This window comes from Polychytrium aggregatum, assembly GCF_025602895.1.
Source record: "Polychytrium aggregatum strain JEL109 chromosome Unknown BJ171scaffold_19, whole genome shotgun sequence".
NCBI classification, from domain to species: domain Eukaryota; kingdom Fungi; phylum Chytridiomycota; class Chytridiomycetes; order Polychytriales; genus Polychytrium; species Polychytrium aggregatum.
In genome coordinates this window covers 620,820-648,810 of record NW_026516221.1, presented here as the reverse complement: position 1 = coordinate 648,810, position 27,991 = coordinate 620,820, and the positions used below count along the sequence as shown (strand labels likewise).

Genomic DNA, 27,991 nt, shown 5'->3' with positions numbered 1-27,991 from the left:
ACCGACGTGTTCGCCGTTAGCAAGAAACATAAAGTAGCCCATGGTAATTTAAGGGAAAGATAATACAAATACAGAATCTGAGGGGTTAATTAGTCGCACCTAGTTCTGATTTATGGAGATAAAAGAGAAACAGAGGTGGGAAAACAAATAGAATCGGTAGGAGAGGCCGGCGAGCGATGAAAAAAAGATACAGCTCGAGAGGATGCGGCTGGGAAAGAGCTGACGGGCAGCCGGACAGAACGGGCTGGCAAGTTGAGGGGCACCGGAACGCAGCGGTGGCGGTGGACAATGGCTGGTGGAGCGAGCGATGGCGGTGATGGGCAGTCGACGATCCGAGGCAGGCCCGAGGTAGACTGATGGCAGGCGCTTTCGACTGGTGGCAGACCAGTTGCAGATGGAAGAGCAGCAGGAGAGAGACAGGACAGAGACAGGACGGGAGCGCCGCCGCTGCTGAAAAAGCAAAAGCGGACGGGGACAGAACGGGACGGGATGCGGGCGCGCTGCGCTGATTGGCCGGCGCGCGGGCGCACAGAAAAAAAGCACATGAGCTGCGCGACTGTGGGCACAGTGCGCTGCGCACGACTCGTGGCAAGGACCCCCGTGCTGCGCAGACGCATTTTGTCAGCGCGGCTGCGGCCGGGGGCCTTGGGCGCGGCTGTGTCGGCGACACGGTCTGGAAACAGCACACCAGGCTGGCCACTGCTGGCCCGGCTGCTGGCCCGGCTGCAAAAGCACAGCGAGCAGCTCGCCGTCGCAACGCTCGCCTCGGCAGCCTCGGCAGCCTTGGCCAGCGGCAGCACGGCCCGGACCAGCCCGCCGCGACGCCGTCCACCGCGATCCTGCATCGCAGAGGCTCGCTCGCCGTGTCAGGCCCGGTGTCTGTTGCCTCGGTCAGCTGGCCGCCGTGTCAGCCCAGCCCCACCCTATCTGCTCGCGCCGCATCACGTGCGCCGGGACTCGCCGGGACACAACCCGCGCCGCGCAGCCCGGCACCCGCTTCTCCGGCTCGAGCCGGCTGGAGCCAGTGCTGGCTGGCTGCATTCTGGCCAGTCACGCGGACGATCCCGTGATCGCTCCCAAAACCGGCCCCGTGGCACCCACGGCGGAGATTGGCGGCCTTGTTGTGTCGCTATCTCTCTGGCGAGATATGATGAACCGCTTTCGGTCTCGCCCATCTTTGCCCATCTTTGCCCATCTTCGCCCATATATACCGATCTTTGCCGATCTTCGCCAGTAGCTACCGCCGCCTCCTGCACTCTGCCCATCAACCACCAGACACCATGTCCCAGACCATCATCGACCTGAACCAGAAGTTGCTCGACAGGTATGGCCTTGCTGTCCAATCTCGCGCCTGCAACAGAGACGACACCCCGCTGACAGCCATCGTCCCGCACTCCCACCCCCTTCTACAGCATCGCCGGCAACGACTACGAGCTCTACACTACCCTGGTCGATGTAGGCGTCGATTGCTTTCGTCCGCTCTTGCTTGCACTCCCTGCGCTGTCTTGTCTGGGCTGGCGGTGCCATGATACCAGTCCATGTGCAACGATCTGATTATCACCTCTATCCTTCCGACAGTCCTCGATCACCTGCTTCGAGCCCGAGGCTGGAGAGCACCTGGTAACGTATCGAACCCCTGCCTGCAACCCAGTCCAGCCCTTCGTTGAATAGCTCCTCCGTATCCAGCCAGACCAGTGCATGCAAGGATCTGGTTCTGCACCGAATCCCCACAGCACTCGCATTTCCTCACATCTCTTATTGCTGCTTGCGGTTGCTCCAGGTCGCCGGCAAGGACTTCCACAAGTTCTTCTTCGATATCACTGCCCAGCCGCCCGCCTTCCACCGCACCACCATGGTCAACCCCGTCGTCACCTTCCTCGGCCCCGATGCTGCCATGATCACCTATGTTCGCATCGTCCAGAAGGTCGCCACTCCCGGCGGCGCTTTGACCATCTCGCGATCCAGCGAGACCCGTATCTGGAAGCGCGATGCCGAGAAGGTAAAGATCCCTGTCCTGTCTGCAAACGCTGCCTCTTTGTCCAGGCCGTTGATCCCTCTGGCGAAACAGCTCCGCTGACACTGCCCATTCACCGTACCCCATTGTAGAGCTGGAAGCACATCCACTTCCACCGATCCCTTGTCAACTGAGCGCTGCAGATAATTACGGCCTCGTCAAACACCAACCCTTCTGCTGAGTCGATATGGGGCATTTGACTGCCCATCCCAGTTCCCCTGACAGCCATCATTGTGCCAATAAAATTTGAATCGCTACTCTGCAATTCCTGCCGGCTTGCTTCCAATAGAGGCGACTCTCGCAGAGAAGTTCAGTGCTCTCTCTGTCGTTCTACCGCCCTCTCTCCAGGGCATCGCTCATCAGGAGTCATTCTGAAAGTGTGCTATATTGCCGCAATCCGGGATCCGGGGAGGATCAAAGATAAAGCGTGGGTCGACAACGACACACGATCGAGACCATCGGGGCAATCGGAGGGCACAAGCTGTAAAGGCTTTAAATAGTTGATTGTTGACTAGTACCAAAAAGAGAGAGAAAAGGAAGAAGCACGGGCAAAGGAGAGATAGAAAGCGATAGGAAGCATAAATGCATGCCAAGTGCATCTAGGGTTTTGTCAGGATAGTGCCGAGCTTGAGCGGCGAGAAATGGCCTCCGGTAGAGAATGCACAGGCCAAAAAAAAAAAAGTCATAAATAGCCGGCTGTAGGTGACGAACGCATTCGTGCGAGTGGAGAATATGAAAGCCGATAAGATTAGGGAGTGGGTCGAGCGCATCATGGCGTGAGGGGGGGGGAGTGCTTGCACGAAGGACCATGGCGGATGTAGACGACGACGATTCTTTTGGCAGCCGTTGCTTGCAGCTTGACGAGGAGCCAGACGGAGAAGCAGGTCTCGGGACAGCGGTCTTGGAGGACAAATAACTCTAGAGCTTGGACAGGTGATGACAGCAGAGCTTGAACAGCGGGTCCCAGCTTGCGTTTACAGCCGCGGCAGACGAGGTAGACGAGGCAGAAGGGGTTGACGAGGTGGGCCGATCGGACGAACGAACGAACGGACGAACGAAAGGACGAACGGACGGACGGGAAGCGAGCGGGCGAGCGGGCTCAGAGGTTGTCGACGATGCCGTTGATGACCGAGACCACATCCGACTCCCAAAAGCCAAGCTCATAGTCGTTGAGCCCGTACCACTCCAAAAAGTCGCCCCACTCAAAGACGTTGGTCCTCAGCTTGAGCCAAAAGTCGGCATCGGCTTGCATAAAGTAGCCGCGGGATTGGTCCAGGGTCGAGAGCCAGGTTTCGTTCAGGCACCGCCAAAAGTCGTAGTAAGCGTTGTGCGCGGTGCCCGAGTCCGGGTATGGCGACGGCTCGGCGCCGTTCGGGGCAGGGGGGACGAGCGACTCGCAGTGCATGCACAGGTGGTTCATGACTTGAGCCAGCAGCGTAAAGGCCGGATAGAACTCGAGCAGGTCCGACAGGTCGTGGACCTGCTGCAGCCACTCCTGGATTTGCTCCCTTGGAGTGAGCGGGAGGCAGGGCGACGGAGCGGGAGCCGGCGGGGTCAGAGGGACAGGCGATGCCGCCTGGGTGAGCAGCGAGATGGCGGTGGCAGCCAAGGCGGTTGTTGGGCTGGTCGCCAGCTCGTCTCTGGAGTACGACCAGGCATCCGAGTGCGACCACCGCTGCGGGGAGTCGGGGCTGTAGCGTGAGTAGCCCTCCTCGTTGCCGCTGGAGGAGCTCTGGGGCGAGTAGAGCCGACGCACGGGCTGCGAAGACAGGGCATAGTCGGTCGAGTGGGGCTTGGATTTTGCCATGCTGGAGCGGACTGGGGGCTCTCGGTAGCGCTGTCGAACGTCCATGGCTTCAGGGTACATGAGCAGGGAGGCTGGATGATTCAGAAGATGTGGATGGGGGGTTTGCACTGGCCTGCAGAGCCTTCTAAAGGGCAGGTGAGTGCGTAGCAGAGGGTCCCGGACAGAGGGACGGGTGACGGAGGAAGGATCTTAGAGGATGCTGGAGGAAGGTTCCCAGCAGGACGATGTTGTAAAAGGGGGTGTGTGGATATTACTGCTGTTGATGTGCAGTCAAAGCGTGGATGCGAGCGATGCTGGCAGGAGCAGGGCAGCTTCAGCGGCTTGCAGACAGGCTGGGCGAGACAGCCGAGTGTGGCAGGACGGAGATGATGGTCGCCGGCGATGCGGAAACACAAACAGGGCGGATGGGCTGGTGGCCTCTCCGGCTCTTGCTTGGGGGGCTTGCTTCTTGAGGGCTTGCCTGGCCTACTTGTGCTGGACGGCCGGGGAGAGAGGGGCCGACTGTTGATTGCTTGGATGCTTTGTCCTTGGGGGCAAGTGACCAGGGGGATGACTGCCGACCAAGATGCAAACGAAGGACAAACCAGACGAGGCAGAACGGCGGCCGAATCCAACACAGCAGATAGCCGAGCACCGGAGCAGAGGGAAGAAGAGGAGCGGGATGTGCTGAGGGCCGCACCGGCTGGGGAAGAAAAAAAGTTCTGCTGGGGGGGGGGTTGCGCATCATGCTCCTTGGCCAACAAGGGTCTGGCGGAACACAAAAAAAAAAGTTCCTGCTCGCAGTCAGGGCGTGGGAAACCGGGGCGGACGGGCTGCCGCACCAAAGGCTGGGGTATGCCGCATATGATACTACCTCATTCGATACCTCATTCGATGCTTCATTGGATGCTTCATTGGATGCTGCATTCGATGCTGCATGGAACACTGCATGCGATGAAGTGAGCAGTCCCACAGCCGCTGCGCGGGAACCGCTCTTGGCGGGAAGCTGGTCGCCGAGCAGTTTGCGGCTTGGAGGATCGCCCAGGCATCCCAGCACCTCCATCGCTGCATGTGCCTGGTCTTGCGCGGCAGCACACTGCTCTGCCCTCGAGATGCCAGCAATCTTCTCTCACAGGATCACCCAGCTCCATGAGGCCGCGATGGTCCTGCTGATGGTCGCCATGACCCTGCTTTCGCTCATAGCCTTCATGCGACTGTCGCAGCAGCTGCCTCGGTCGCACTGGCAAACCAACCAACGCTTGCTTCTGCGGACTCTGCCAACAACGCCGTGGGTGCCATACAATCTCTTCTCCAACCAGTGCTCCGTCATCATTCCGTCCACCTTCGAGAGCCCCGGCACCGTCGTCAACAGCAACCAGGACTGCTTCTTTACTCTCTCAATGCTTGATGCCTCGCTGCCGCCGAGCGACCCCGATGCCAACGGGCAGTATCGCGTTTCCGAGCTCCTGATTCCACTGCTCCGGATCCTCGGTGTGCTCGATGCGTCCGGCTCGCTAACTGGGGCTTACGGAGGCCGCATCGGCCTCAGCGTCGATCTTGTCGTCCGGGCCCTGATCAACGAGACGCTGCATCCGTCGCTTGACCCTGCTCGAGACGATCCCGTCATCGGCTGGATCGAGCTCCTGGGCACATCCAGCACATCAAACTCAAGCGGTCCGCTGCTGACAAACCAAACCTGGATCCTCGTTGATGTCTTGGATCGCATGCGGCGCCTGGCCGACCTCTACGAACGCAACACGGCACATCGCCAGAGCCTGCCGCGCATCTCCGAGCAACTGCTACTCCGAAACGGATAGCTGGACCCACGCCAGCACCGCCCATGGCCGCATCCCCCATCCTGGCATGAAATGCAATATCAAACCCATCTATTTGTCATTGATGCGCAAAAACAAAAAACATGTACAGGATGTGGCGCCATGACAGAGAAGCAAGAGAGAAAAAAGGTGTGGACGAACCACGGCTCGGGGGCGGGTTAAAGGGCTCGAAGGAGGAGGAGTAGTAGTAGTCGGTAGCGCAAAAGCACGGGCAAGAGTCTTGATGATCCACTGCGTGCTCCAAATACACTTCCACAGAACCAGAGGCAGCCATGATCGTGGAATCGGGCTGGTGCAGGCTTCTGTGATATGGATCTCGCAGCGGCGGTTGTGTCCTAGAGGATGGGCATGCCGAAGAGAGAGACCAGCCAAACGTGCTTCACCAGATCGATGGCGCTGGCCGGGAGGAAGGGCAGGGGCACCAGGATGCCTCCCGGATCCTGCCATCCTTCCTCTGGCAATCGGATGAATCACCGCTTCTCTAGCATGTCCTTTGCTTCGTTGATCTTGGATGCAAGGAAGGGCGAGCCTCCACGGTCGGGGTGGTTCAGCAGCATGATGCGTCGGTGGGCTTCCTTGAGCTTGTCCTTGGTGACGGTCTCTCGGACGCCCAGGATCAGGGCTGCTTCCCGTCGGGTCATCTTGGACTCAAATCCGCCTCGATAGAACTTGCCGGCGGTTCCCTTGGCAACACCGTAGGCACGCAGGGCGGCTCGGCCCGCGAGGGCAGCAATGGCGATTCCGGCTCCAACGGCGACAGCAGTGGCCATGGTGGTGGTGGTGGTGGTGGTGGTGGTTGATGGGGGAGTGAGGATGGAAGGAACGACGAAGGCTGCCTGTGCTGGATGAGGCTGCGAAATGGCCACCAAACGGCTATGAAGTGGCTGCGAGAAAGAAAAAATGAATCCGCAGTCGCCGGATCGAGTGTGGATCGAGTGTGGATCTGTGGTAGGAGCACGGCGCCACAGAACCAGCTAAACCGGGGCGGCTAGAGTCACGTGTCGAATGGCGAGCCAGCGGCTCCCGCTGATTGGCTGGGTCCACCAACCCAAATGCATGTCCCACACTTGGTTTGTGTCAAATCGACAGGTGATTACTATTGATTTTGGCAAGTGCTGCAAAGATAGTACTACAACGAGCGACGTACGGTATTGTGTCTCGGGTGGAAGGAGCGTGGACAGTTCGGCGCTCAGAAAGACCCGCCAGCGCTGAACGGCGGCAGAGGCGAGACAGTCGGCCGCAGTGCAATATCAGCACAGCTTCGGCTCCAGCTCAGGAGCGGCAGCAGATTCAAATGCAGATTCAAATGCAAGTGTGGCAGGCAGGGCAAGCTGCGAATCCATTGAGACGACAACTGATAGAATTAATGGCACGGTTTGCCGATCGTGAAACACAATGCAAAAACAACAAAACTGCAAGGGAGGGGGTGTACAGATGCAAAGTGGTGCGAATAAATACACTATTGGGGATGCATGGGGTACGGGCGGAGGGCCGTGTGTCTAGAGATCCTCGTCGTCGGCAGAGTTCTCCTCGAGGGTGGGGCCGTCCGAGGCTTCCGAGTTCTCCTCAATCTCCTCGACCTTCTCCATCTGGACGTCGCCTTTGGAATTGACCCAGATGCGGATGAAGGGCAGCTGGAGGATCACCGGCAGGACAGGCGAAACCGTCTCCTGCGCCTTGGTGACATACGGCAGGGCCTTGGCAACATAGGGCTCGGCCACGTGCTGGGCGATTTTGGTGTAGGGGACAATGGTCTCCGAAGCCTTTTCGATGTAAGGCTGGGCAATATCCTTGGCGATGAGGATGTACGGGCGCGCGGCGTCCTCAAAGTAGACGACGTAGGGCAGACCGGTTTGCTTGGCGTATTCGATGTAGGGATGGGCGAGGGCGTCGGCTCGGGTGGTGATCTGGGTGACGGTCGTCTTTGTGTATCCGAGGGTGGCGTTGAACTGGGTGTTGATGCCCTTGCGGGAAGCGTCAATCTGGTGGTTGATGCCGTCCTGAGGCACGAGGCGAGGTTGGTCAGCACGGCAGTCGAGACGAGGGACCGGGACAACAGAGCAAGGACAGTAGAGACAGCAGAGACAGCAGGGATAGGAGGACTGCAGGCGGACGGTAGCAACGGCAGGATAGGGGCGGAGCATGCGCTTACTTTGGTAGCAGTCAAGGTCTTGGTGGCGCTGCCGATGGTGGTCCAGGTGGTGTCCTTGAGGACATGCAGGGTCGAAAGCGAGCAGTTGAGCGTTCGGTCGGCAACGACCAGGACGGGTGCCGGGGTGATGGTGCGGGCAGTCTGGACGGCAGCGTCCTTGATGGCGAGGGCACGCTCGATGTAGGGGCCGGCGAGCTGAGTGGCTCCTGAGATAACGGTGGTAGCGGTGTTGATGGGCTGCGGCGGGAGTCAGCCGTATTAGCCACGAGCGATGGAGCAGGGCGATGAGGATACGCCGACAGCGTGGACGCTGCTTGAGCCCGGAGACAAGACGGCGGATGCACTTACATCAGAGTAAGCCTTCGAGGCCAGGTCGATGGGGGTGGACAGCAGGGCGATCATGGTGGCTGCGGTAGATGAGGCAGATGCGGTAGATGTGCTGAGGCAAGCTGATGCCAGAGGGAAGGCTGGGTGTTAGCGTCGTTGATACGAGCGGGGTCGAAGCGAAAGGAAGGATCGTCGGTTTAAATAGTAACGGCGTCTCGCTGGCGGCGCTCTCGGCAGACCGAGGCGTTCTCGGCGAGGTGTGGCTACTCTCTCTGCCACCGTCTCGCTGCGGCTTGGCTCGCTCTCGCCGTGTGCTCGGGCGATCTCGCTGCGATCTCGGCCGACGCTCTCGCCCCGGCACCGTCTCGCTCGTCGGCTGGGCGCTTGCATGTGAAAGATCGGCGGAGCATCGGCGTCGATACCCCGTCGCACACGCGGCCTTGTTGCGCGCACTGCCACGTGCGGTTTTCACATGCCCGCCGATGCACCGCCGACGCGCCTGGCCCAGGGGAGCCGCCTTTGCACTGCCCCGCCATCGATCCTGGTGATCGCGGGGGGGGGCAGCAAGGGGTGGGGCGGGAGAGCGAGGAAAAAAAAAAGGGTTGTCCAGGACAGCCCGAGGGTTTGCAGCGCAGCCTGGACGCGAGCGATATCGGCCCGGACGCAGCCGCAACCACGCACGGCGGGTAAATGGATGTGCATGCATGTTTGGCGAGGATGAACCAAAGTATGAGCAAGCCCCATCGCACACTCCCGGCACCAGCTCGGTCAAAGCGCATGCCCTTGGAGCTGTCAGTCGAAGCACTGGCTGATGCTGGGTACAGATGGCGTGACTGCCCATGACGGCCGAGCAATCACTCTCCCCACCGCCCGAGTTGGTTGTGCATGTGCCCGCCCGGCCTTGCTGTGCGGGGTCTGGCACATGTCCCGTTCCCGCGAAAAATCCGGTGCCTTCTCCGAGAGCCATCCGCTCATCAGGGGAAGCGGAGATGGCCGGCTGGACCGCTTCCGTTCGCCGATGCCTCGTGGTTATCGGCTAATGGCCTTGATCCGGGGGCGACTCCCGATTTCCAAGCTCCTAGATCGACATGTGCTGCCCTCGCCGAGCCAGCCATCACCCACCCGTAGACACGCCAGCTGGTCCCATAGAGCATCCATGTCCAAATGGCGCTGTATTCGGTTGATCGTGGAAACATTGACGAAGCTGCCCGCATCGCACAGGTTCCTAATACTCCTGACGAACCCGTTGTTCCGGGTCATGCGGAAATCATCTTGCGGTGCTATGCATCTCGGCTGGAGACTCGCCACCCTGCCTAACTGCCTCAAGCAGCTGTGCATCCAGTTCCGGACCGGCAGAGAGCAGCTTGGTCCCATGAGACTGGAAATTTGGGCATATCAAGGTATAGACCCGGCTTGGCATATGCCATGAAAGGCTCTCGCTCGCTGCAGTCCTCCAGCGCAGCGCCATTTTTCGCTGCAAGAATGCTGTCTGGCATGTCCAAGTGCACATCAGAAATCTCTGGGCAAAGTATCGGGTGTTTCGGATGGGCTGTGTGAGGAAACCGGTGATTCCAGTCGCAGTCGATAGAACGCTGCCGGTACTTTCTGATGCCTGGTTGCCGTTGGCGATGCTGCTTGGGCGTTGGCTCTGCCATAGGCATTACGCCGTCCGCATTCCGAGCTTCTGCAGCGACAGGTGACTCCACATGTACTGCAGCAGGTCTAAACCCCATACAATCCGACCGTCGCAGTTAATTAGTGTGGCTGAAACCGCTGGGTGACCAACTCTCCATCTCAACACCATTGCCCCAGACTCACCGAGGTCTACCGTTGTCAATATGTCCACCTTTGCAGGAATTGATATCTGGGTGCTCTGGAAGGCTGGTCGGTGCTGGGAAGACTGCTGCTCGTTAGCTACCTGTTTGACGTAAATCACATTGCACTTGAAGAAACCAGTGCGCCCACGCAGATGTGTCGAGGCGTCGCTGGCTCCACCATACCGACGACATATTTACCGGCCGGACCGGGTCTACGTTCGAGGCTGCTATTGCTACTTGCTTGCTTGTCAGCGCGGCTGCCGTTGTTGCCGTTTGGCTCCCGCATCGGCTTCTTGCGGTCGAGCGCCCCTCGGGATTCGAATTCTTGTCAAAGCGGGAGCGACTGGCTCGTCGAGCCTGCCGTAGATTCTCCAGAGACTTGAGCTCCAGCTGCTCCTTCTTGCCCGGCCCAAGACGACTCTGTAGCTCCAGTGCTAGATACCGCATCGTTTCGTCCTACCGATGCACGTCTCTGTGAGAAAGACCGGACCAATTCCTGGACGCAATGTCGACCACATCAAAAGTCGCCCTGCATGATCGCTATCCTGGATGATTGTCGCCCTGGGTGGTTGTCACCCTGATGGTTGCTGCCACCCTCACCTTGCGGATTTCCGAGAGCCGCTGCTCGCTCTGAAACAGCGTTGAAAGGATACCCAAGACCGTGTCGACGGCTTCGACCCACTCCTCGGCCACAGGCTTTGCCGACGCTGCACTGGAGCTGCTGGATCTTCGCTCTTGGCTCTCAAGCATCTGATTCAGAGGCGCTGCCAAGCCTCCGCTTGAATCAATGGCAGAGCTTCGTATCGCCAAGGCAGCTCCAAGGTTCTCAAACTTGATGCTGGGACGGTGGGTAGCGTCTATTTCTGCCTCCAGTGTGCCAAACTGGGCCTCATATTCGCCGACCTGTTGCTCCAGTGCGCTCTTCTCATCGCGGAGTATTTCGATGAGACCGCCGAGTTCCTTCTGCTCGGTCTTGAGCTCGGCCACTTGCTTGCGCAGCGCCTCAACGAGCGAGAGATCGTAGGTCTCAAGACTCAGCATCGAGTCCTGAGATGAGAGAACGCTTGTTTTCGACAGCGCTGCAGAGGCCCAGGGTAGTTCGTCAGTTTGCCAGCAGCGCATGTCCGCCAGCTCGATATGCCCGTCCAAGCCAAGTCTCTAGACGACATCATCGATTCAGCGACCGAGTGCGATCGGGCCCAACGTGGCTGCCACTCAGATACAACTGGAATCCGGTAGCTTACTTTTCGCCTCTCGCAGCGATCGTGCCCGACGCTCGCCTTTCTTTTTGATCACGCTCCTGAGTTTCTCGTTTTCGACCTGGGGAGACGAAACGATATGTTCAACTACGGCGAATGCCCGCGGCCCATTGCAATCCCATTCAAGCGAGCACTTATGGTGGGTTGGTGCTGCCACAGGTGATGCGAACTCGACCTACCTCTGCGGCGTTGTATCTCTCCATCCACTCTTTGATCTTGGTATCCATGTGTCGCTTCAGCTCGGCTCTGGACTCTACCAGTCCATTGATCTCGTCATTCAGCGACTCCACCAGCTGCAGCAGGTGGTTTTGCTGGTCACAGGATTCATTCACCTGCTGGTTCGCCAGCATCAAGGTGCTCGATAGCTGGTCGTTTGAGTTTGTGAGATCGGCAATGTGGTTCTCGAGATTTTCTGACCTCCCCGACAAACAATAGCTTTAATCTCGGGCAGTTCCACTTGTGTGCCATGTGGCATATCAATTCTTCGTCCTCCCGAGTATTCACTATCGTATTGACCCTCTCGACTCGAGACATGTGGCTGCTCCACCGTCCCTGTGCCTCCCAGGTCATGGAGAGTGAACCGATGCCGCCGTACCTGCGTCCTGCAGCACTCGACTGCTGTTTTTCAAAGCACGCTCCAGATCCAGGATTCGGGATCTGCATTCGTCGAGCTCTGCAGTCAGAGCCGCTCTGTCCTGCTCCAGCTCGTTGCACCGTGAGATCGACAGATCCAGGGCCGTCTCCAGATCCTTGACCATTCCGTTGACGCTCTGCAGGGCACCCGTGGAGGACTCGAGCTGGAGCTGAAGCTGGTGGTTCTGAGACAAGAGTGACTGCCCGATTCGCGAGGCCAGCGTCAGGTCCTGATAGAGGTCATCGTATGACTTGTGCTGCTGTTGCTGCTGCAAGCTTTGGTAAATCTGCTGGTGGAGCGACTCGCGAGACCCTGACTTGGATCGTGGTCTTTGGCAGATGACATCGTCACTCATTCGCGGGTCTGACTGGAACACACTCTGCTTTGACGGATGGAGAGCGGTACGATTGCCGCGGCGGTAACGGAAGCGAGATTCTGTTGTGTGATGAGCAGTCGCGGTGTCTTGTCCAAGAGGAAAGGAGGCACTCTGCCGCATCTGCTTGGTGCTGCATCCTTCTGGGTGCAGAGGCTGGCTATGCCTCGCATTCAGTAGAGTTGGGTGGGATGCTCGCCGCCAGACTTTCCTGCTCAATCCACCGGACCCGACCAATCGACCAATCGAACATTCGTTCACTCAAGCATCAGCGTCCATTTCGCTGTTCCACCGAACCGCCTGCCTTGCAGACATTGCCGTACATTGCCGTACATTCTCACAGACCAGCCCTGTTGTCGCCAGGTAGAGCAGTCACGGCTTGTCCAGAGTCAAAGCTCCCTACCGAGCGAGCAGGCACATGTTCAGCAGAGGAGCTCCAGACACATGGAAGGTTGTCATATATTGACATAGATATCATATGAGGCCATATCCAGTGCGCCATTGTCGCTCGCTGGCTCGGATGGCTGTGTTTCTGCTCGATATCCTGTTTGGAGCAGCCGACCATCCTTGTCAAGCACTCTGTCCGTTTCTTCATTCGCAGTCCTTTGACTCCGCAGAGCCGACATCGAATCACCGTTTGTAATCTTGCTCCGAGCCGTCGAGTCCGCATCGCTTTCGTGCATCGCACTTGCAGAGTCTCTGCCGTCCTTGCATTCTGTGGGTCCGTCGGTGGGCTCAGTCGATCAGACGGGCATTCCCAGCCAAGGTCATGCATCGACCATCCCACTGTACCTGTACATGGATCGCCGTCTGATTTGATACAGCCCTGTACGATATGCAGCAGTAGCGCCAGCTGCGTCTTGTCTCCCTGGGACGAACAGCACGTCAGTGTCGAGCCAAATCACACCCTGCTGTCACCCCAGCCGGGATGGGAAGGGTCATTATCGTGGAGATGCCATCACCGAACCTCGTATGCCTCTGCGGCCGCCTTCCATGCCGCCAAATCTGATTGCAGTGCTCCGGCAATCTGCTTTATCGGGTCTGGCTTGGTCGAATCTGCTTGCAGAGGTCGGAGACGGGTACCATGGTAAATGGTGTCTTGCTTGATACTAGGTCGGTGTTCGAGGCCGCCATGAAATCAGGCCGAGTGTACTGGCGCCTATGATGAGCTAGCAATCCACTGGTGCAGTGCAGACATGCCTGGACTATTCAACACAGCTTCTGCCTGTGCGAACGACTCCTGAGGATCCGTTTCGCAGGACCTGTCAACCATCAGCAAGGGCTCATTGTGCCGTCCGCGTCGTGGTGAATGCGGCTGAACTTGATGGCTCTGTTGGATTATCGACTCGAGCTGTTGCTTGTGGTCCGTCTGTTGTCGATGGGTCATGCGAGCTTCGAGTTGAATGACGGTCGAGTGGCATTGCAGCCCAGGTCACAGGCAGTATCGTCTGCCCCTTCTTCACTCGATGGCAAGTCCAATTGAAACAGATGCGCATTCTCTTACCTTGAGAGATTCAAGCTTGGCTTTCCATTCGGCTGCTTGAGCAATCTGGGACTGCTTCAGGTGTTCATGCAGCTCCTGGAGGCTGTCAAGGTCCTGATATAAAGACCTGATCCTGGTTTCAGCTGCTTGCCTCTCTGTCGCTGACTGCTTCAGTTGGGTGCGCAGAGACTCGGTTTCGGTTTGGAGTGCCGATGCAGACTCGGCCGCTTCGTCCAGCTGCTGCTGGAGAGATTCTGTCAACCAACAACCGACCGGGGTGTTAGCCGGGAAGCAGGCCACTGCCCATGTCCAGAGTTGCACACTCGCAAGGCGAGGAAGTTGCCCTTGCCTTTCTCCTTCTCATCAAAGCCGAGGCTTCGGATCCGGTGCTCCATCTGCTCAGTGCGTCCGTGGGCATCATCGAGATCTCTCTGCTGGCGCTCGCACTGTGACTCGAGCGCATCTCGCTCCTTTGTCGCCTGGGCCAACGATGCCCTGAGAACTTCGACTTGGACCAGAAGCTCGTCGCGCTCGCGCTCGATATCGCACTGGCTCTGAAAGACCTTCGCCACAATCTCGTGGAACTCTTGATTCTGCGTCAGCAGCGACTGGCCGATCTGGGACGCCAGCACAAGGTCGGCCTGGAGGGTCTGGATATCGTCGCTCGAGTCGAGCCCAGAATAGTGCTGGAGAAGGTCCAGAAAGGACTGCGAGCTCAGCGCAGCCGGCGTCCGGAACTGCTCAACCGAGTTGGCGATGTTCCTTGGTGCTTGGTCTCGCTGGAACATGCCGTCGTTCGATCGGCTTGAGGGCAGCTTGGAGCTGGTCGTGACCGAACTGCGTCGGCTGGCGCCTACTCGAGACAAGTCCGCATTAGCAACCCCTCGGATGGGGCTTCCGAGACGAGACCACCAGATCGGCCAGTAGTCTTATGTCCTTGTACAAGCAAAGTCGGCCCACGACAACCCTAGCTTGTCGTTGCTGCCAGCAAAGGAGATCTGGAGAGTCGCCATGAGTGGTATAGTCACCACCATACCCTATACTACTCCATGGCACTCACCGCCAGAGTTAACCCTCGAGATTGACCGTCTGCCTTGTCCAAACGACTCGCTGCGCTTCATCGCTTCGTGGAATGATGCTTGTTGCTGTGCTTGACTGTTGTCAGCCAGAGTAACGAGGCAAAAGTGATGAGCAGAGCCACAGATAGCTGCGGTTTCTGAGTCGAGAGGCGAGGTGGCCTCTGTGTCCCGGAATCAGCTTGTTGAGTGTGCTGATGCAGGCGTTGCAATTGAGTGGCTCTAGAGAGACCAGTTGTCTTTCTCCAATCAGAACACCATCGCCGAAACAATGTGTGCCACTCAGCTGAATGGTGTCGATGGACCAAAGGGCGGCGGCCAAAGAGCTCGAGTGAGCTGACCAGACAGCAGCCCGAAAAAATGATCGCTGCTCAGGTTCCTTCCGAGCGCGAAGCTGGTAGTATGCTGCCATGACTGGATCATTACTGGAACTATCAGCGCAAGTTCCGCCTTCGCGTCTTTGCTTCCGCGACTATCATGAAAAAAATGAGGGAAAACCGATCCGATCCCCTCCGGATGCGATGGTAGGCATATATATATATATATATTTTTGGTTTGACAATCGGCTCACTGAAGGAAGGGGAGAGGAGGGAGGGGAGAAAAGTACATGGGCATAAAGCGTATACTGAGCATTATACGTCAGTGGTACCTGTTGCGTTCGGCGTCCCCGATCATATTAAGAGGATCAGTACATCTCTATACGCACCCGAGCTTGTCAGTATTTTTGGTAAGGGGAGGGTAGATGTCGGCTGCGGCATGATCGATAGGCCTTCGATATGGGCTCTGCACCAGCGCCGGCGACCGCAAACCACCACGCAATACGCGGATTCCATGCACGGGCTTGTTCGCAGGCCGTGCAATTGGAAGGCTTGGCCGCACTTGGAAGGGAGGGAGGTACCCAGTCGGCGATCAGGCAGCGCCTTGTTTTGGATCGTAACTCCAGCCTGTTGAAATATCGCTTCTGCGGCCGCTAAATTGGATGGGACTTTTCCGATCCGATGGAGCGAATCTCTCCGTCCCCGTCGGATAGGGGTAGGCGGCGTGAATCGGCGATCCTGATCCGTATCTGGCAAGCAGATCGTCTCTGAAGGATGGCTCGGCGGGCGGAGCAGTATAGAACTGACCACGGTACGGAATTGGACCGTGGTGGCTAGAATGGCTTGGATGGCTTGGATGGTTTGGGTGATTTGAATAATTAGAATGGCTTGGATGATTCGGATGGAAGCCGGCCGCACTCGTAGGCTCGGGCGAGTGATCCTCGTGCCGATGGTCTGGTGAAAAGGTCGGATATGGACGGAAGGAAGTGGGTGTCGAGGTCCAGGCCGAAGCCAGCTTCCGAGAGTCCGGGTACTGGCCCGATAACGACGACGGCGATGATATGCCTGCGGGCCTGCGAGGAACTACCCGCCATCCAGAAGTCACCGCCGACTTGCCGATGGGGCTGCGACGCTCGTTCGGATTGTACAGCACCTCGATTTCCTCTCCGTCTTCTGTGGCATCGCTGTCGTGGTCGGCTTCGGATTGGGCCGGGAAGCTCTTGGGAGGGCTGGCAGGCCCCGCCTGGAGCAGAGTCTTTCCAAAGACATAGCTCCGTTTTGCCGTTTGGATCGGTGTTTCTGGCGAAGCCAGCATTGGATCTTGGTATTCGGCCTTGGGCTGAATTTGCGGGACCCAAACCGTCCTTGCCGGCTGAGGGCTTTCGATGCTGCCTGCTCCACCAGCTCCACCAGCTCCACCAGCTCCACCAGCTCCACCAGCTCCACCAGCCGCAGCTACCGGCGCTTCGGGACGCATGTAAGCATGGGTCTGGGATGGTGGAGCATTTGGTGCAACAGGCACCATCGCTGGTGCCATCATCGGCGTGAGCACCGGTGTCATCGCTGCAGCCGAGACTCCGCCGACGAACTGCACCGGTGGCCGCCAAACGATGCTTTGGATGAAGGGCTTCTGGAAGGATGTGCTGGGAAGTCGGAGCTTTGGGTTGAGCGAGTAGCTGCCACGGGCATCCCGAATCAGCTTTCCCTTCTCCGTGGTCTTCTTGAGAGCCTGCGAGGCAGATGGCCGGAATCGGGGTGGGAGCTGAGGAATGTGCTTCTCCATCCAGTCGAAGATGTCCCTCGGCTTGACGCTCGACCTGGTACCGATTACTTGGACCGCGAGAAGGATCATGTCTTCGTAGCTGCCGTATCCCTGCGCCTTGGTGGGCTTTCGGGTATACGGCCCCGTTAGTGACCTGGTCTGCAGACGGGATGCGGGCTCGCTGGCTCGGAGTGCGGGTGCGGGTGCGGGTGCGGCAGGAGGTGTTGCTGGAGTCGTGGATACATCAGCAGGGGCCGCATCTTGATCCGGATGCTCCATCTTCATCGGTGTATCCACTGGGTCAGGAGCCTGCTGTGGGTTGCTGCTGAATTGCTTGATCTCAGAGTCCTGGTCCGGCTCTGGAACTTGCTCTGGATCGTGCTCTCGCCCCGAATCAACCCCATATTCTTGTTCGTGCTCTGGCTCGTATTCTGGTTCTGTTTCCTGATCCTGGTCAAGATAGCGATCTTGCTCCGGCTGCAGCTCTCGCTCTTGCTCCTCCTCTTGCTCCGGCTCTCCCTCTTGTTCTGCCCCAAGCTCGTGCTCGTGCTCTTGCTCTTCCATCTGCTCTTCCATCTGCTCTTGCATTTGCATCTGCTCTTGCTCTTCCATCTGCATCTGCTCTTGCGCTGGCTCTGGTGCTCGTTCTGGCTCTTGCGCTGGTTGTAGTGCTGGCTCTTGCGCTGGTTCCAGCGCTGGCTCTTGCTCTAGCTCCGGCTCGCTCTTGATATAATGGTTTGCACGGATGCGCTGCAGGTGAGGAAGCAGATCCGCCATTGTCAAAGCATCCACGTCGCTCGACCAAATGTCGTCGAGCAGATGATCGTTGACGGCCAGAATGCCGCAGAGAACCGTCAGCACATCCTGTGGCAGTCGCTGGATCACCGCCAAGCGCTGTGTGGAAGGCCAGAGAGATAGAGAGCGACAGAACCGTTGCTCCGTCAGCATAGATAGAAAACACACCCTCTCGACGACGAGCCGCTCGGGAGGCCCGCAGCGCACAGGCCACACCCCGGTGGAAACTGCAATCTCGAGATCGCTGCCTTTGGTGGATGCTCGGAAGTGCACGGTTATTACGGCCGCCATCAGCATCAGCATCGTTGTGTGTGGCAGTGTGGGACGACTCACCTTTTGGTAAATCTCGCAGCAGTCCTCGCACATTGCGGATGCCAAGCAGGTGAGGATGTCGGGGTGTGGGGTGGATTCTGCAAGGACAAAAATCGATGCACGGGAGTGTTGGTTGTGGGGCACAGGCGGGCGGATGTGCAAGTGGGGATACAGACAGCCGGGTGAGGGTGCGGATTGGGCAAAGGAACGATGAGAGAGGCAGAGATGGCAGCAGTAACAGCGGCGGCAAAGGCGGATGTAAGAGTGAGCAGCGGACAAGCGCAAAGATACGGATTGGTAAAACCCAATGACAGCGTGCGGGATGACGGAGTCGGTTGCAAATGTCCCGATCGAGTGCGGTTTGTGGGTCAGCAAGGGATGTGTCAGAACGAAGAAGGGGCGATGTGTATCGAAGTTCGTCAGCAACTGATTCGAGGCCAGAAGAACAATTGGATGCATCATATGCAGTCCCGTCCTCGCTGCAACTTACCCGGCGAAGCAATGTCTCTGTGCGGTGCTGCGGTGGCCGTCTCGCAGCTGATGCAGCAACTGGGGTTGATGTTGTGCGAGAGGTCTTGGCCACCCACAGCATCCCAGCAAGCCGGGAATACAACGCCATGTGTCAGTCGCCCGGTATCATCCAGCGCGGTTCCCTCAGGTCCATTATTATCGATTCCCTCGACCAAGCTGTTCATAAGATCCGGCGGCGAGCTGACTTGCACAGCGCCGCCCCAGGATGCATCTCTGGCTGCTTCGCTTCCTGTCGAGAGCTGGAGGCCAAGAACGACCTCGCCAAGCTCGCCGCTCTGAGTTGCAGGGCCGGGGGATCAGTTGGGGGCGGAAATGTGGCCAGGCGATATTCTGGGTGGGGGCCGATTGTGCGAGTCCATCGGCAGCACAGCCCAGCGACAGCGCCGCCCGTTTGCCGTGGGGTGCAGAGATGCAGAGATGCAGAGATGCAGAGATGCAGATGCAGAGATAGTACCATCGAGTCGAGATAGGACATGAGCATGTCGTATTCTGTGCTGGCTGGAATGCCGGCGAGCTCGTGCAAGTGGTGATCCAGCATCTGGGTCTGTTCTGGATCATCGTGGAATCCATGGCGGCCTCGAGCGGCCCTCCCCATCGGCCTCTATAGCTCATGCAGACAGACTCCCGTCACCAAGCGCTTTCGCGCTCGAGCCCAGGGCCAGCGAAGCGCCAAGAACCCTGGCCAAAGCGACATTTGAAGATCTGCCCGCCAACCGGCCGCCGCCCCAGCGAGAGATCCAAACAGCGATCCCCTCGCTACAGTTCCGCATGAGTTTCTCTTGGCGGGGCGGAGCTGAGCAGGCAGCAGCGGCGGCTCGCTGGATTGCAACCGCTCGACTGGGGAATCCAAGGCGCCAGCAGCCGTGGACACACCAGATCGAGAGGCTGATGATCATGGCCGGCCTTGGTCGGCGCCTGGGCCAAGGTTCGACCACCGCGATATCGTCGAGACGATCATGGTGCCGATATATTCCACAGATCCCGCATCCCCCAGCCGAGGATGTGTGCAGAGACAGTGCCGACCCTGGAGCTCGGTCGATCCTGCGCTCTCTGCATCAGGTATAGGACAGGTATCCCACTTCCTCAATCTCGCCTGAATCGCTAGCTCGAGAGTCTTCGGATTGGGCCATCTCGCCCGCCATCGAGGGGCTTGCGAGGCCTTGGGTTGCTCCGCCCTGGACTTGCTCGGTGCACCACCACCCACCCCATTCGTACTTTGACCTCGATGTCGCCGGAAGACCGCTTTGGAAATCGTGCTGGTCGCTGAACGGATAGAGCTTGGCAGGTATGCGGGACTCGTCCGAGGTGTACAGCATGATCTCTGGGACATGGCCGAGTTCGGCTGCCGGACAAAACATAGCCCAAGGCAAGCAGGCCAGATGCCCACAGAGGAGAGCCAAAGGGATGAGCAAAGACGAGGAGATGGGCCAGGGGCGAGCAACGGACAGTCAGGGGCGAGCAACGGATAGTCAGGGGCGAGAGCAGATGCAGCGGTGCTTCCTCGGCTGCCATCGGTACTCACCCAGTGTTCTCTCACGCCAGCTCATACCCTGCAGCATGGCATTCATCCATATGGTCTTTGTCTCGTTGCTCTCGAGACAGAACGAATACCATCGAGTGTCATCGTAGATGTTTGGCGGGAACCGCACCCGGAAGCTGCACAGGTCTGCGATCGGCGATGGATCGATCACACACTGGTCTTCCAGCCGGAGAACGCAGAAGCTTGTGTGGTCCTGTGTGAGGTGTGGGTGAGCAGGACGAAGACCTGATGCGGGCACTATGATGCTGGCCCAAGCGACGACTATCAGAGAGCTCGGATGCTTGCCTTTTCTGACTTGGCCATATACAATTTGTCGTCCTTCAGCGATAGCCACACCTTCTTCCAGTCGTTGGGCTTGCCGACCACATGCGCCTTGACCATGACCACCGACCTGATGTCAGGTTTCTCCGGGATCGGCAGCTTCTTTGGGGTGTTGCTCACTCGCCGCTGTAGTCGAACATGAAGGATTGTGAGTCGCTCAAGCTGCTCCATCGTGGTTGGCTCCATCGACGGGGATAGCACCGATCCCGACCACGGCGTTTGTTCAAACCACTAAAGCATCGCAGTGCCCCAGCGATATCTTGGAGCGAGGACTGCATCTTGATGCCCGATATACCTCGTCGATTGCACACCACCGCGCAGTGCTCACCCCCAGCCAGTTCTTTTTCGACCGACATTCGTTTACGATTTTCGTGATCTCGGACTGGTGGTTCTGATCGACGCTGGTATAGCTTGAAAAGTCTGGACAGGAGATGCCTCGGGTGCGAGGCTTTGGGGTCGGTTCGTGCGATGGGCCTTCACTTGTCGCAAGCGACGGCGAGTCGCTTGCTGTTAGTTCCGATGAAATGCTGAGGGAGAGGGTAAGCTCACGGTTTCCAGCATCGACACCAACGCTATCTGAGGCGGTTCTCGATCGCTGGAGTATCCGAGTGTTGGGATCCAGTTTGACCGCTGGGGAGGCATCGGCAGACGAGGCGCTGTTGGATCGAGACCGAGTTAATCGAAATATGTCTCGCATTTGGTGGGCTATCGTCGGTGAGTCCAAGGAGGGTAATGATGAAGAAGCCTGTCCAAGGAGGGTAGTGACGAAGGGCCTGTCCAGGGATGCAAGCGGTCGTGTGCTTATATGGCGATGTGCCTGAGCGATGTGTCTGGGCGATTGCGCGGGATACTCCCGAATATGGCTCGGCGAGGGTTCTTGGTCAAAGGTGTGGACCAAGAAGAGCAAAGATATGGCCTTGGGCTGCCTTGGTTTCCAAGGACCACGAATGCAGCTCAGGGTATCTTGGTATCTCGACGGACGGGCGGCCGAGCAATGCGGAAGGTCAAAATGTGGTGCTTGAATCTGTCTGAGCCAACGCTGGTATCGCACGGGTGGGCCGGTATCAGCAGAGACGGAGACCAATAGTCGAGACTGTTGAAGCCCGAGTCGCACTGAGTAGTGCCTGGGATGTGCTGCGACCGGTGTCGATGGGTATGGTCGTTGGTGACCAGCGGGATGTGCAAATGCGGTCGATGCTGCTTGGCACTCAATCGGCAAAGCAAGATTCGTATGGGGACCTCTCGGGCAGTGAGCAAAGTGCAATTGTTCGTGGTCAAAAAATGCAAGCCGCCCCCGAGATTGATTCGGTCGCAGCGGAGCCGACGCTGCCAGGGGGCTCGGCGTTGTCGACATAATGCTGGCTCAAAGGACGATAGATTGATCGGAGAGAGCTCTGATTGAGCTCGATGCTTCAGCACACAGACAGGGATCCGGATATCGCCTATTGGATGCTGGAGTGTTGGCCCACAGAGCCAAGAGAAGATGCCGAGTGACCGAGTGACTGCCGCTGTGGTGCTGCGAGGCAAGCGACCCAGTGCATCTGCTGGGTCCGTCCTCCATGGTGCAATGCAACACCGAGCGTGCAAGGGCCGCTGGCTCGCTTTGCCTCGGGTTGTCCATGGATCTCTCGGTCCAGTTGAGTGCGGCGGCGACGGGGTCTGTATATTGCGGGCTGCATCGAGCCCAGGACCACTCCACACAAGCAGCGACAGGCACAGAGGCATGGATGCGACAATCGCAAGCAACGGTGCACTCGACAGGGCCACTGCAATGCAACTGCAGGCGATCAAGAACAGCACGGCACCACCGAGCACCACCGAGCACCGCCGAGCACTGCCGAGCACCATCACTAGTCGGCATCGGCGTCGTTCTCGCTGATCAGTCGCAGGAACACCTCCTCGAGGGTGGTCTGGCTGATGCCCCAGTCCAGGATCCGGGCCTCGGCCTTGTGGGTCTCGACGACCTTGAACAGGTTGGCGATCGCCCCGGGCTGCGGCGGGAACTCGTACGATGCATTGGTGGCAAACGAGTCGAGTCGCTTCCATCCCGGCGGCAGCACGCTCTCGATGAAGCTGGGTGATGGGAATCGGCGCATCGACAGGGCACCAGCAGAGTCAGTCGACATGCTGGCCACTGCACTCTGGTTGCGGATTGCAGCACTCCCTGCTGCCCTCTCCCCTGCTGCCCTGCTGCCCTGCCCCACGGCCCTTACCTTCGAGCATGCTCCGAGTCTTCTGCCTGGCTGTTGAAGAAGATGCGGAAACCCGACCCGTACTTTTCCTTGAGTCGGATGGGACTGGCCAGGCATCGCAGTGTGCCCTTGGCCATGATGCCGATGCGTTGGCACAGGGCCTCGGCTTCCTCCATCGAGTGTGTGGTCTGGGAACGGGCCAAACACACCACGTCGCAGTGCGATGGGATGGGGTGTGGTGAGAATCAATGCAGCGACGGACAGGTTGTCCAGAGCGTTGCCTGCTGCTCGCCCATCAGCACATGCTTGCTCCCAGTCCATGGTGCGGCCCGTGGTGCGGCCCGTGGTGCGGCCCGTGGTGCGGCCCGTGGTGCGGCCCGTGGTGCGGCTCACTCACCAGCACGATCGTCCTGCCGGCTCGAGCCTTGTTGACAATGTTCCAGATCAGGCGGCGGACCTCGGGATCGAGTCCAGTCTGTGTCGAGGAGAGCGCATGTTAGTCGATCGATGATTGTCTTGGAGCACAGGTCTGGGACGGGTAGCCTCGCATCTCGACCATCGACCATCGACCATCGACCATCGACCATCGACCATCGACCATCGACCATCGACCATCGACCATCGACCATCGACCATCGACCATCGACCATCGACCATCGACCATCGACCATCGACCATCGACCATCGACCATCGACCATCGACCATCGACCATCCGCAATACTCACCGTCGGCTCGTCCAGGAACACAACAGCCGGATTGCCAACAAGGGCGATCGCAATCGACAGCCGTCGCTTCTCGCCGCCCGACAGTCCCTTGGTCAGGCGGCCCTCAAAGGCTTCCAGCGCAACCTGGCGCAGAGACTCTTGGACAGCCTCCCGTTCGTTGGACGGAGAGACTCCCTTCAGGCGTGCATAAAAGTACAGGTGCTCGCCGACCGTGAGGTCGTCCCACAGGATGTCAAACTGTCGCAGGCAACCACATTGGGTGAGCGGCTCGTCCAGGCGGACAGTGGGCCAGCAGCGGCGCAGAGAGTGGTCCTTTGCAGACACGATTGCATCGACATCACACTGTTGAACACACCATCACTACATCACCCCATCACTCCATCACACCATCACTACATCACCCCATCACTCCATCACACCATCACTACATCACCCCATCACTCCATCACACCATCACTACATCACCCCATCACCCCATCACTCCATCACACCATCACTACATCACTCCATCACACCATCACACCACCACACCATCACACCATCACTACATCACCCCATCACTCCATCACCCCGCCCCACAGCCTCACCTGCGGACAGATGCCAATGTTGCCATAGACCTCCTTGGTCTCGGTCTTGATGTTCTTGCCAGCCAGGAGCGCAGTGCCGTGCGAGGCCTCGTACAGTCCCGTCAGGATCGAGATCAGCGTCGTCTTGCCTGCGCCGTTGGGCCCCAGCAGCCCAAAGACAATGCCGCTCTCGACGGCAAACGACACGTCCTTGACGGCGATCTTTGGGCCGAGACCGCCGCGGCCCTTGTAGACCTTGCGCATGTTCTTGAGGATGAGGGGAGAGTCGTGCGGAAACGCTTCGGTCTCGATTCGCTGCTTCTCGGCCTTGACATCGTCGTCCTCGAACTGCAGTTCCTCGGGCGAGACCGCAATCTTGACTGCGAGGTTGTATTCCGAGTTGGGGTCCTGATTCCGATGACATAGTCAGACTCCATGGCCTTCGCCTCCTTCCACTCCAATTCCACAAGTTGAATTCTTCAGCACACTTACAACTCCACCATTGAGTTTCATTCTCTGTCGCTTCTGGAAATATCGGATGGTGTCCGTCACAGGAAAATGCCAAGGTTTGTGGATGCCGAATTCGGTGGGAATGACGCTGTACAGATACCAAGAGATGATGAGATACACTACGGTGTCTCCAATGAGGAACATCATCGCCGTGAACACCTCGTCACCGGGTGCAAAGTTTCGGAATGAGTAACCCTGTTACAATCAAAATAGGATCGATTAGATTTGCGCGTTGCCCTCTGGCATGCGAACCTCGATGACGCTTTACACCCAAGCACAATGGTCGCTCACCGGTGACGTGGTCGATATGGCCGAGATGTTCATGAGATACAGTGCGCGATAGAAGGCAAACGGCGGCCATATAAACATAGCTGCTGGAGCCGCGTCCGTCGTCAGGATTCGGTTGACCACAAGCTGAATGATGACGCCGCAGAGCACCAAAATAAAGACAATGACTGGCGTTCCAGAAGCGATGAGAGAATGTAAGCACAAGTTCACATCCATCGGTGGGCCACCGCAAAGATCGTCCAATCAGTTTGCTCATCCGGATGTGGATCAGGCAGGTCAGTGACATACTCAGCGCAATTCGACTGCGGTTGAAGATGTGCGAGAATGCGAGCGACACGGCAATCTGAGCATGTCCCCACAGAAACAGCAGCAGTGGCAGAACACCCTTGCCCGTGTCGATAAAGATCTCCATCTTGGCGCCCGTCCCGACAACGAGGAACATGATGGCGGAGATTAGATAGAGCATGTACATGGTCACATAGTGGCTCAGATAGTATGCCCAGACTTTGAGGCCGTTCATCTTCATCATCACCAGGATTCGATCCTCCTTCTCCTTGACAAGGGTGATCACAAAGATCGGCAGCAGGAAGCTGATGCCGAAGGGATACAGTATGTTTCCGATGAGAGAGCCAAAGGGAATCGAGATCTTGGTGCTTCCAAACTCGGGCATGATCCGCACGCCCTGGGTGATCGAGGAGTTTCCCAGGGCCGACGGGTTGCTGAATCGCAGGAAGGCGTTCGAGAGCTGCGCCTGCTGCAACACCTGACGCAGTCCCTGCGCTGGAAAGTTGACGGCTGCCACAAGACGGCTGTCGGTGCCGATCTGCATGATGTAGCGGAAGTACAGATGGGTGTAGTCGATGACATCGAAATACAAGCCGCCATAGGGAACATTGCTGCTCAGTTGCTGAGCGCTGGCAAGGTACTGGCTCGTCGAAGACGATGTTGCCGAGATGTTAGTGAGGGATGACTTGTTTAGATTGGCCAAGAGAGCAAGTGTATCGGAAACGGCCTCGGAGATGGCGCCGTCGAGCACTGTGTGGGTGCTGCCCGTGAGGCCGGTGAAGTAGGGCACTTGCTGGATTCCCTGGAAAGGCGAGGGCGCTGTGAACGATACATTGAGCCAGTAGCGCTTGGCAATCGTGTCCAAAAGTCCGTTCGAGACATTGGCGGGCTTGTATGCGTATGGGGTACTCCCAAAGGTTGCCAGGGCAACTGTAAAGTTCGTGACGGGATTGAGCTGTGGGCTGGTTCCCAGAACACCAGACTGGATGTTGTTTGATTGGACAGTGTAGCTCCATGGCCGCATTTGGATGTTTGAGAACAGGTAGGCCATTGTTCCGCCAGTGAGAAGATTGGCGACCCATCCCTGCAGCGGCTCGGCCGTGTAGGTCCTTTCAGGAACATGAGAAACGCAGCGGGGGAATCGAGTCAGCATACCGACTCGCTCTCGATGAGCATAATGCGATGGTAGAAGCTCGCCTGGACTGGGGCGATGGCCTTGCGAGCATCAAGCAGTCCGGGTTACTCACGTATCGCGTCGGAAAACAGGGTTGGAGTAAACTCCCGTAAGCTGAGGGTCTTGTTCGTAGAGAGCTGACAGTGGGTAGTTTTCTCCGAACCATCTGACGCCTGGGAGCGATCGCAACGCAGTCGAACGGCGTTGTTAGTTTCAACAGGACCAATGTGTGCAATCCAAAGTGCAGCCACGATGGATGATATCCGACCGAGAGGACGCGGGATGGAGCTGGCATGTCCAGATTCTCAGCCGCTTGAGACTTACATGGATTTACAAAACCGAGGGTGCCGACGCCGGGATTGCCCGTCGTAGAAGTGCTGATAAGAATATACTCGTTGATGTTGATGACATCTTCGGTCGCTCCGGGCACGTTGGCTTGCGGCGTAATCGGAGCCCCACTTGCGCTTGAGATGTCCTGGAGGGGCCAGTTCCTCGACGACATGGCGTTCAGATTGGAGCAGTAGATGTATTCTAGCGCGACGTGTGGACTCATGAGTGAGGCAGCGCGGCGAATGGGGCGACACGAGTGAAAGCGATGCAGCAGATCGAAGCATAGCCGTACCATTGCTCGGTATGAGGGTGCTGATGAGGTGGTCGATCTTGGAGAGATCGGAGAGTTTTTGGATTCGAATAAGCACAACGACGCTGCATCCCGACGCATCCGCATCCCGTCGGCATGAACGGAGCGCGATGCATCTGGCGTGAGGACCGACATTCGATGGAGAGAGTTGCTCACCACTTTGGACAGAATCGCGCATATCAGGATCATCAGCACGGGCAACAGGCATATGCAGCACACGTTGGTAAAGATCTGTCTTTTTTGATACGAAAGCGCCTTGCGCGACAGTGCGCGAAAATGGTTTCCCTGACGCATATCTGTTCGTACTGAACCTGCGCAGGATGTGAGCCCGCCGGCGAACAAAAGTAGTTCATGAGCATATCAGGCGCTTGGATGGGATGCTGGCACTACTGCGTGCTATGGACAGAAGCCCTTACGATCGCCACCGGTTTGCGGAATGGGCTCCGGGGATACTCTTCCATCCATAATCTGGAGACGGAGTGGAGAGACAAGCTGCCAGGGAGGGGCGTTCTGGAAGACAAGATACAGCGCGCCCATTTGAAACGAGACACTTCAACATGCGGACGGTGGATTGGATAACGTTGATTGGTCACCTGGCTGAGTGACGTCGACAGCGCTCCCGCCAATGTGCCGCACCCGCGACGAGATAGAGCGATTCTGCTCTTTGCTTCCCCCCTCATCCCAGGCATGCCATTTTGCTTACAGCACATCCAATTAAAAACGGGACGCCCGGGGTTTTGACCATTCATCGAATATTTTGTTACCCAATACCATCGCGCGCTGGCCGTGACCATTCGCCACACATCCGACTTTCGCACCGCCGCATTGCGATGCTACGACCTCATCCATAGCCTGCGTAAGGTTGCCTCCATATTCAGTGTGTCCAAGAGCACCATTCACCGCTGGCACTCCGAGACCAGCGCAGCGGCAAGGCAAGGGCTATGCATCCAGCCCTCGGAGGCAGCGGTTTGCTCAGTACTTTGAGCAATTCGAGCACCACCGACGCCGTCCCAATCACCATCATGGAAGCGTCAAGGTGGCCTCGACGAACGAGTTCAACACCTCGCAGGTGTGCTCCAAGTGCCTGGAGCCAGTTCGGTTGGAAGGACTCGATACGCCCAGTGTTGCGAATTCCCACTTTGTCAGGAGTTGCAAGAATCCCAGCTGCCGGACAGTGTGGAATCGCGACGTCAATGCGGCGCGCAACATGATCACAGTATGCAGGTCGATTGTGGAGATCGGAGAGCGACCGGCGGTCTTCACTCGGAGGCTGCCA

The 27,991-nt window shown here is 58.0% G+C and overlaps 10 protein-coding genes across 10 annotated transcripts; 2 read left to right on the top strand and 8 right to left on the bottom strand.

The window, feature by feature from the left end:
• The first annotated feature begins 928 nt into the window (after nucleotides 1-928).
• BJ171DRAFT_599295 (Calcium/calmodulin-dependent protein kinase II, association-domain-containing protein) lies at nucleotides 929-2,277 on the top strand. The gene is made up of 5 exons (XM_053114917.1): nucleotides 929-1,324; nucleotides 1,413-1,455; nucleotides 1,579-1,620; nucleotides 1,781-1,999; nucleotides 2,107-2,277. The coding sequence occupies exons 1-5, from the start codon at nucleotides 1,281-1,283 to the stop codon at nucleotides 2,146-2,148; spliced, it is 390 nt and encodes a 129-aa protein (XP_052966589.1). The 5' UTR covers nucleotides 929-1,280; the 3' UTR covers nucleotides 2,149-2,277.
• Nucleotides 2,278-3,125: 848 nt separating this feature from the next.
• Nucleotides 3,126-3,581, bottom strand: BJ171DRAFT_394768 (uncharacterized protein; the record flags this gene model as incomplete). The annotated part of the gene is made up of 1 exon (XM_053107171.1): nucleotides 3,126-3,581. A coding segment is annotated over one exon (456 nt), but the record flags the coding sequence as incomplete, so codon positions are not given.
• A 1,232-nt stretch (nucleotides 3,582-4,813) lies between these two features.
• On the top strand, nucleotides 4,814-5,703 carry BJ171DRAFT_505973 (uncharacterized protein). The gene has a single exon (XM_053111099.1). It carries the CDS (start codon nucleotides 4,913-4,915, stop codon nucleotides 5,615-5,617), a length of 705 nt encoding a protein of 234 aa, XP_052966587.1. The 5' UTR covers nucleotides 4,814-4,912; the 3' UTR covers nucleotides 5,618-5,703.
• BJ171DRAFT_459472 (uncharacterized protein) lies at nucleotides 5,670-6,432 on the bottom strand. The gene has a single exon (XM_053108415.1). It carries the CDS (start codon nucleotides 6,080-6,082, stop codon nucleotides 5,687-5,689), a length of 396 nt encoding a protein of 131 aa, XP_052966586.1. The 5' UTR covers nucleotides 6,083-6,432; the 3' UTR covers nucleotides 5,670-5,686.
• Nucleotides 6,433-6,706: 274 nt separating this feature from the next.
• Nucleotides 6,707-8,273, bottom strand: BJ171DRAFT_599291 (uncharacterized protein). The gene is made up of 3 exons (XM_053114916.1): nucleotides 8,136-8,273; nucleotides 7,788-8,024; nucleotides 6,707-7,635 (listed from the first exon to the last, which is right to left on the bottom strand). The coding sequence occupies exons 1-3, from the start codon at nucleotides 8,187-8,189 to the stop codon at nucleotides 7,135-7,137; spliced, it is 792 nt and encodes a 263-aa protein (XP_052966585.1). The 5' UTR covers nucleotides 8,190-8,273; the 3' UTR covers nucleotides 6,707-7,134.
• Nucleotides 8,274-9,437: 1,164 nt separating this feature from the next.
• Nucleotides 9,438-12,179, bottom strand: BJ171DRAFT_599290 (uncharacterized protein; the record flags this gene model as incomplete). Its single annotated transcript, XM_053114915.1, has 7 exons — nucleotides 9,438-9,836; nucleotides 9,933-10,005; nucleotides 10,130-10,387; nucleotides 10,532-11,010; nucleotides 11,176-11,251; nucleotides 11,370-11,602; nucleotides 11,786-12,179. 7 exons carry the CDS (start codon nucleotides 12,177-12,179, stop codon nucleotides 9,775-9,777), a joined length of 1,575 nt encoding a protein of 524 aa, XP_052966584.1. The 3' UTR covers nucleotides 9,438-9,774.
• An 870-nt stretch (nucleotides 12,180-13,049) lies between these two features.
• BJ171DRAFT_568253 (uncharacterized protein) lies at nucleotides 13,050-14,801 on the bottom strand (the record flags this gene model as incomplete). The annotated part of the gene is made up of 6 exons (XM_053113511.1): nucleotides 13,050-13,065; nucleotides 13,165-13,253; nucleotides 13,398-13,566; nucleotides 13,702-13,923; nucleotides 14,004-14,533; nucleotides 14,741-14,801. Coding segments are annotated over 6 exons (1,086 nt in total), but the record flags the coding sequence as incomplete, so codon positions are not given.
• A 482-nt stretch (nucleotides 14,802-15,283) lies between these two features.
• Nucleotides 15,284-18,238, bottom strand: BJ171DRAFT_505968 (uncharacterized protein). The gene is made up of 2 exons (XM_053111098.1): nucleotides 17,964-18,238; nucleotides 15,284-17,729 (listed from the first exon to the last, which is right to left on the bottom strand). Exons 1-2 carry the CDS (start codon nucleotides 17,994-17,996, stop codon nucleotides 15,666-15,668), a joined length of 2,097 nt encoding a protein of 698 aa, XP_052966582.1. The 5' UTR covers nucleotides 17,997-18,238; the 3' UTR covers nucleotides 15,284-15,665.
• Nucleotides 18,239-19,345: 1,107 nt separating this feature from the next.
• Nucleotides 19,346-21,165, bottom strand: BJ171DRAFT_107545 (uncharacterized protein). Its single transcript, XM_053105431.1, has 4 exons — nucleotides 20,663-21,165; nucleotides 20,299-20,460; nucleotides 19,996-20,206; nucleotides 19,346-19,815 (listed from the first exon to the last, which is right to left on the bottom strand). The coding sequence occupies exons 1-4, from the start codon at nucleotides 21,029-21,031 to the stop codon at nucleotides 19,529-19,531; spliced, it is 1,029 nt and encodes a 342-aa protein (XP_052966581.1). The 5' UTR covers nucleotides 21,032-21,165; the 3' UTR covers nucleotides 19,346-19,528.
• An 811-nt stretch (nucleotides 21,166-21,976) lies between these two features.
• BJ171DRAFT_562062 (uncharacterized protein) lies at nucleotides 21,977-27,180 on the bottom strand (the record flags this gene model as incomplete). Its single annotated transcript, XM_053113251.1, has 13 exons — nucleotides 21,977-22,407; nucleotides 22,548-22,714; nucleotides 22,924-23,001; nucleotides 23,253-23,489; nucleotides 23,840-24,226; nucleotides 24,311-24,523; nucleotides 24,620-24,783; nucleotides 24,905-24,959; nucleotides 25,095-26,010; nucleotides 26,149-26,248; nucleotides 26,400-26,623; nucleotides 26,849-27,011; nucleotides 27,132-27,180. 13 exons carry the CDS (start codon nucleotides 27,178-27,180, stop codon nucleotides 22,185-22,187), a joined length of 2,976 nt encoding a protein of 991 aa, XP_052966580.1. The 3' UTR covers nucleotides 21,977-22,184.
• Nucleotides 27,181-27,991: the final 811 nt, after the last annotated feature.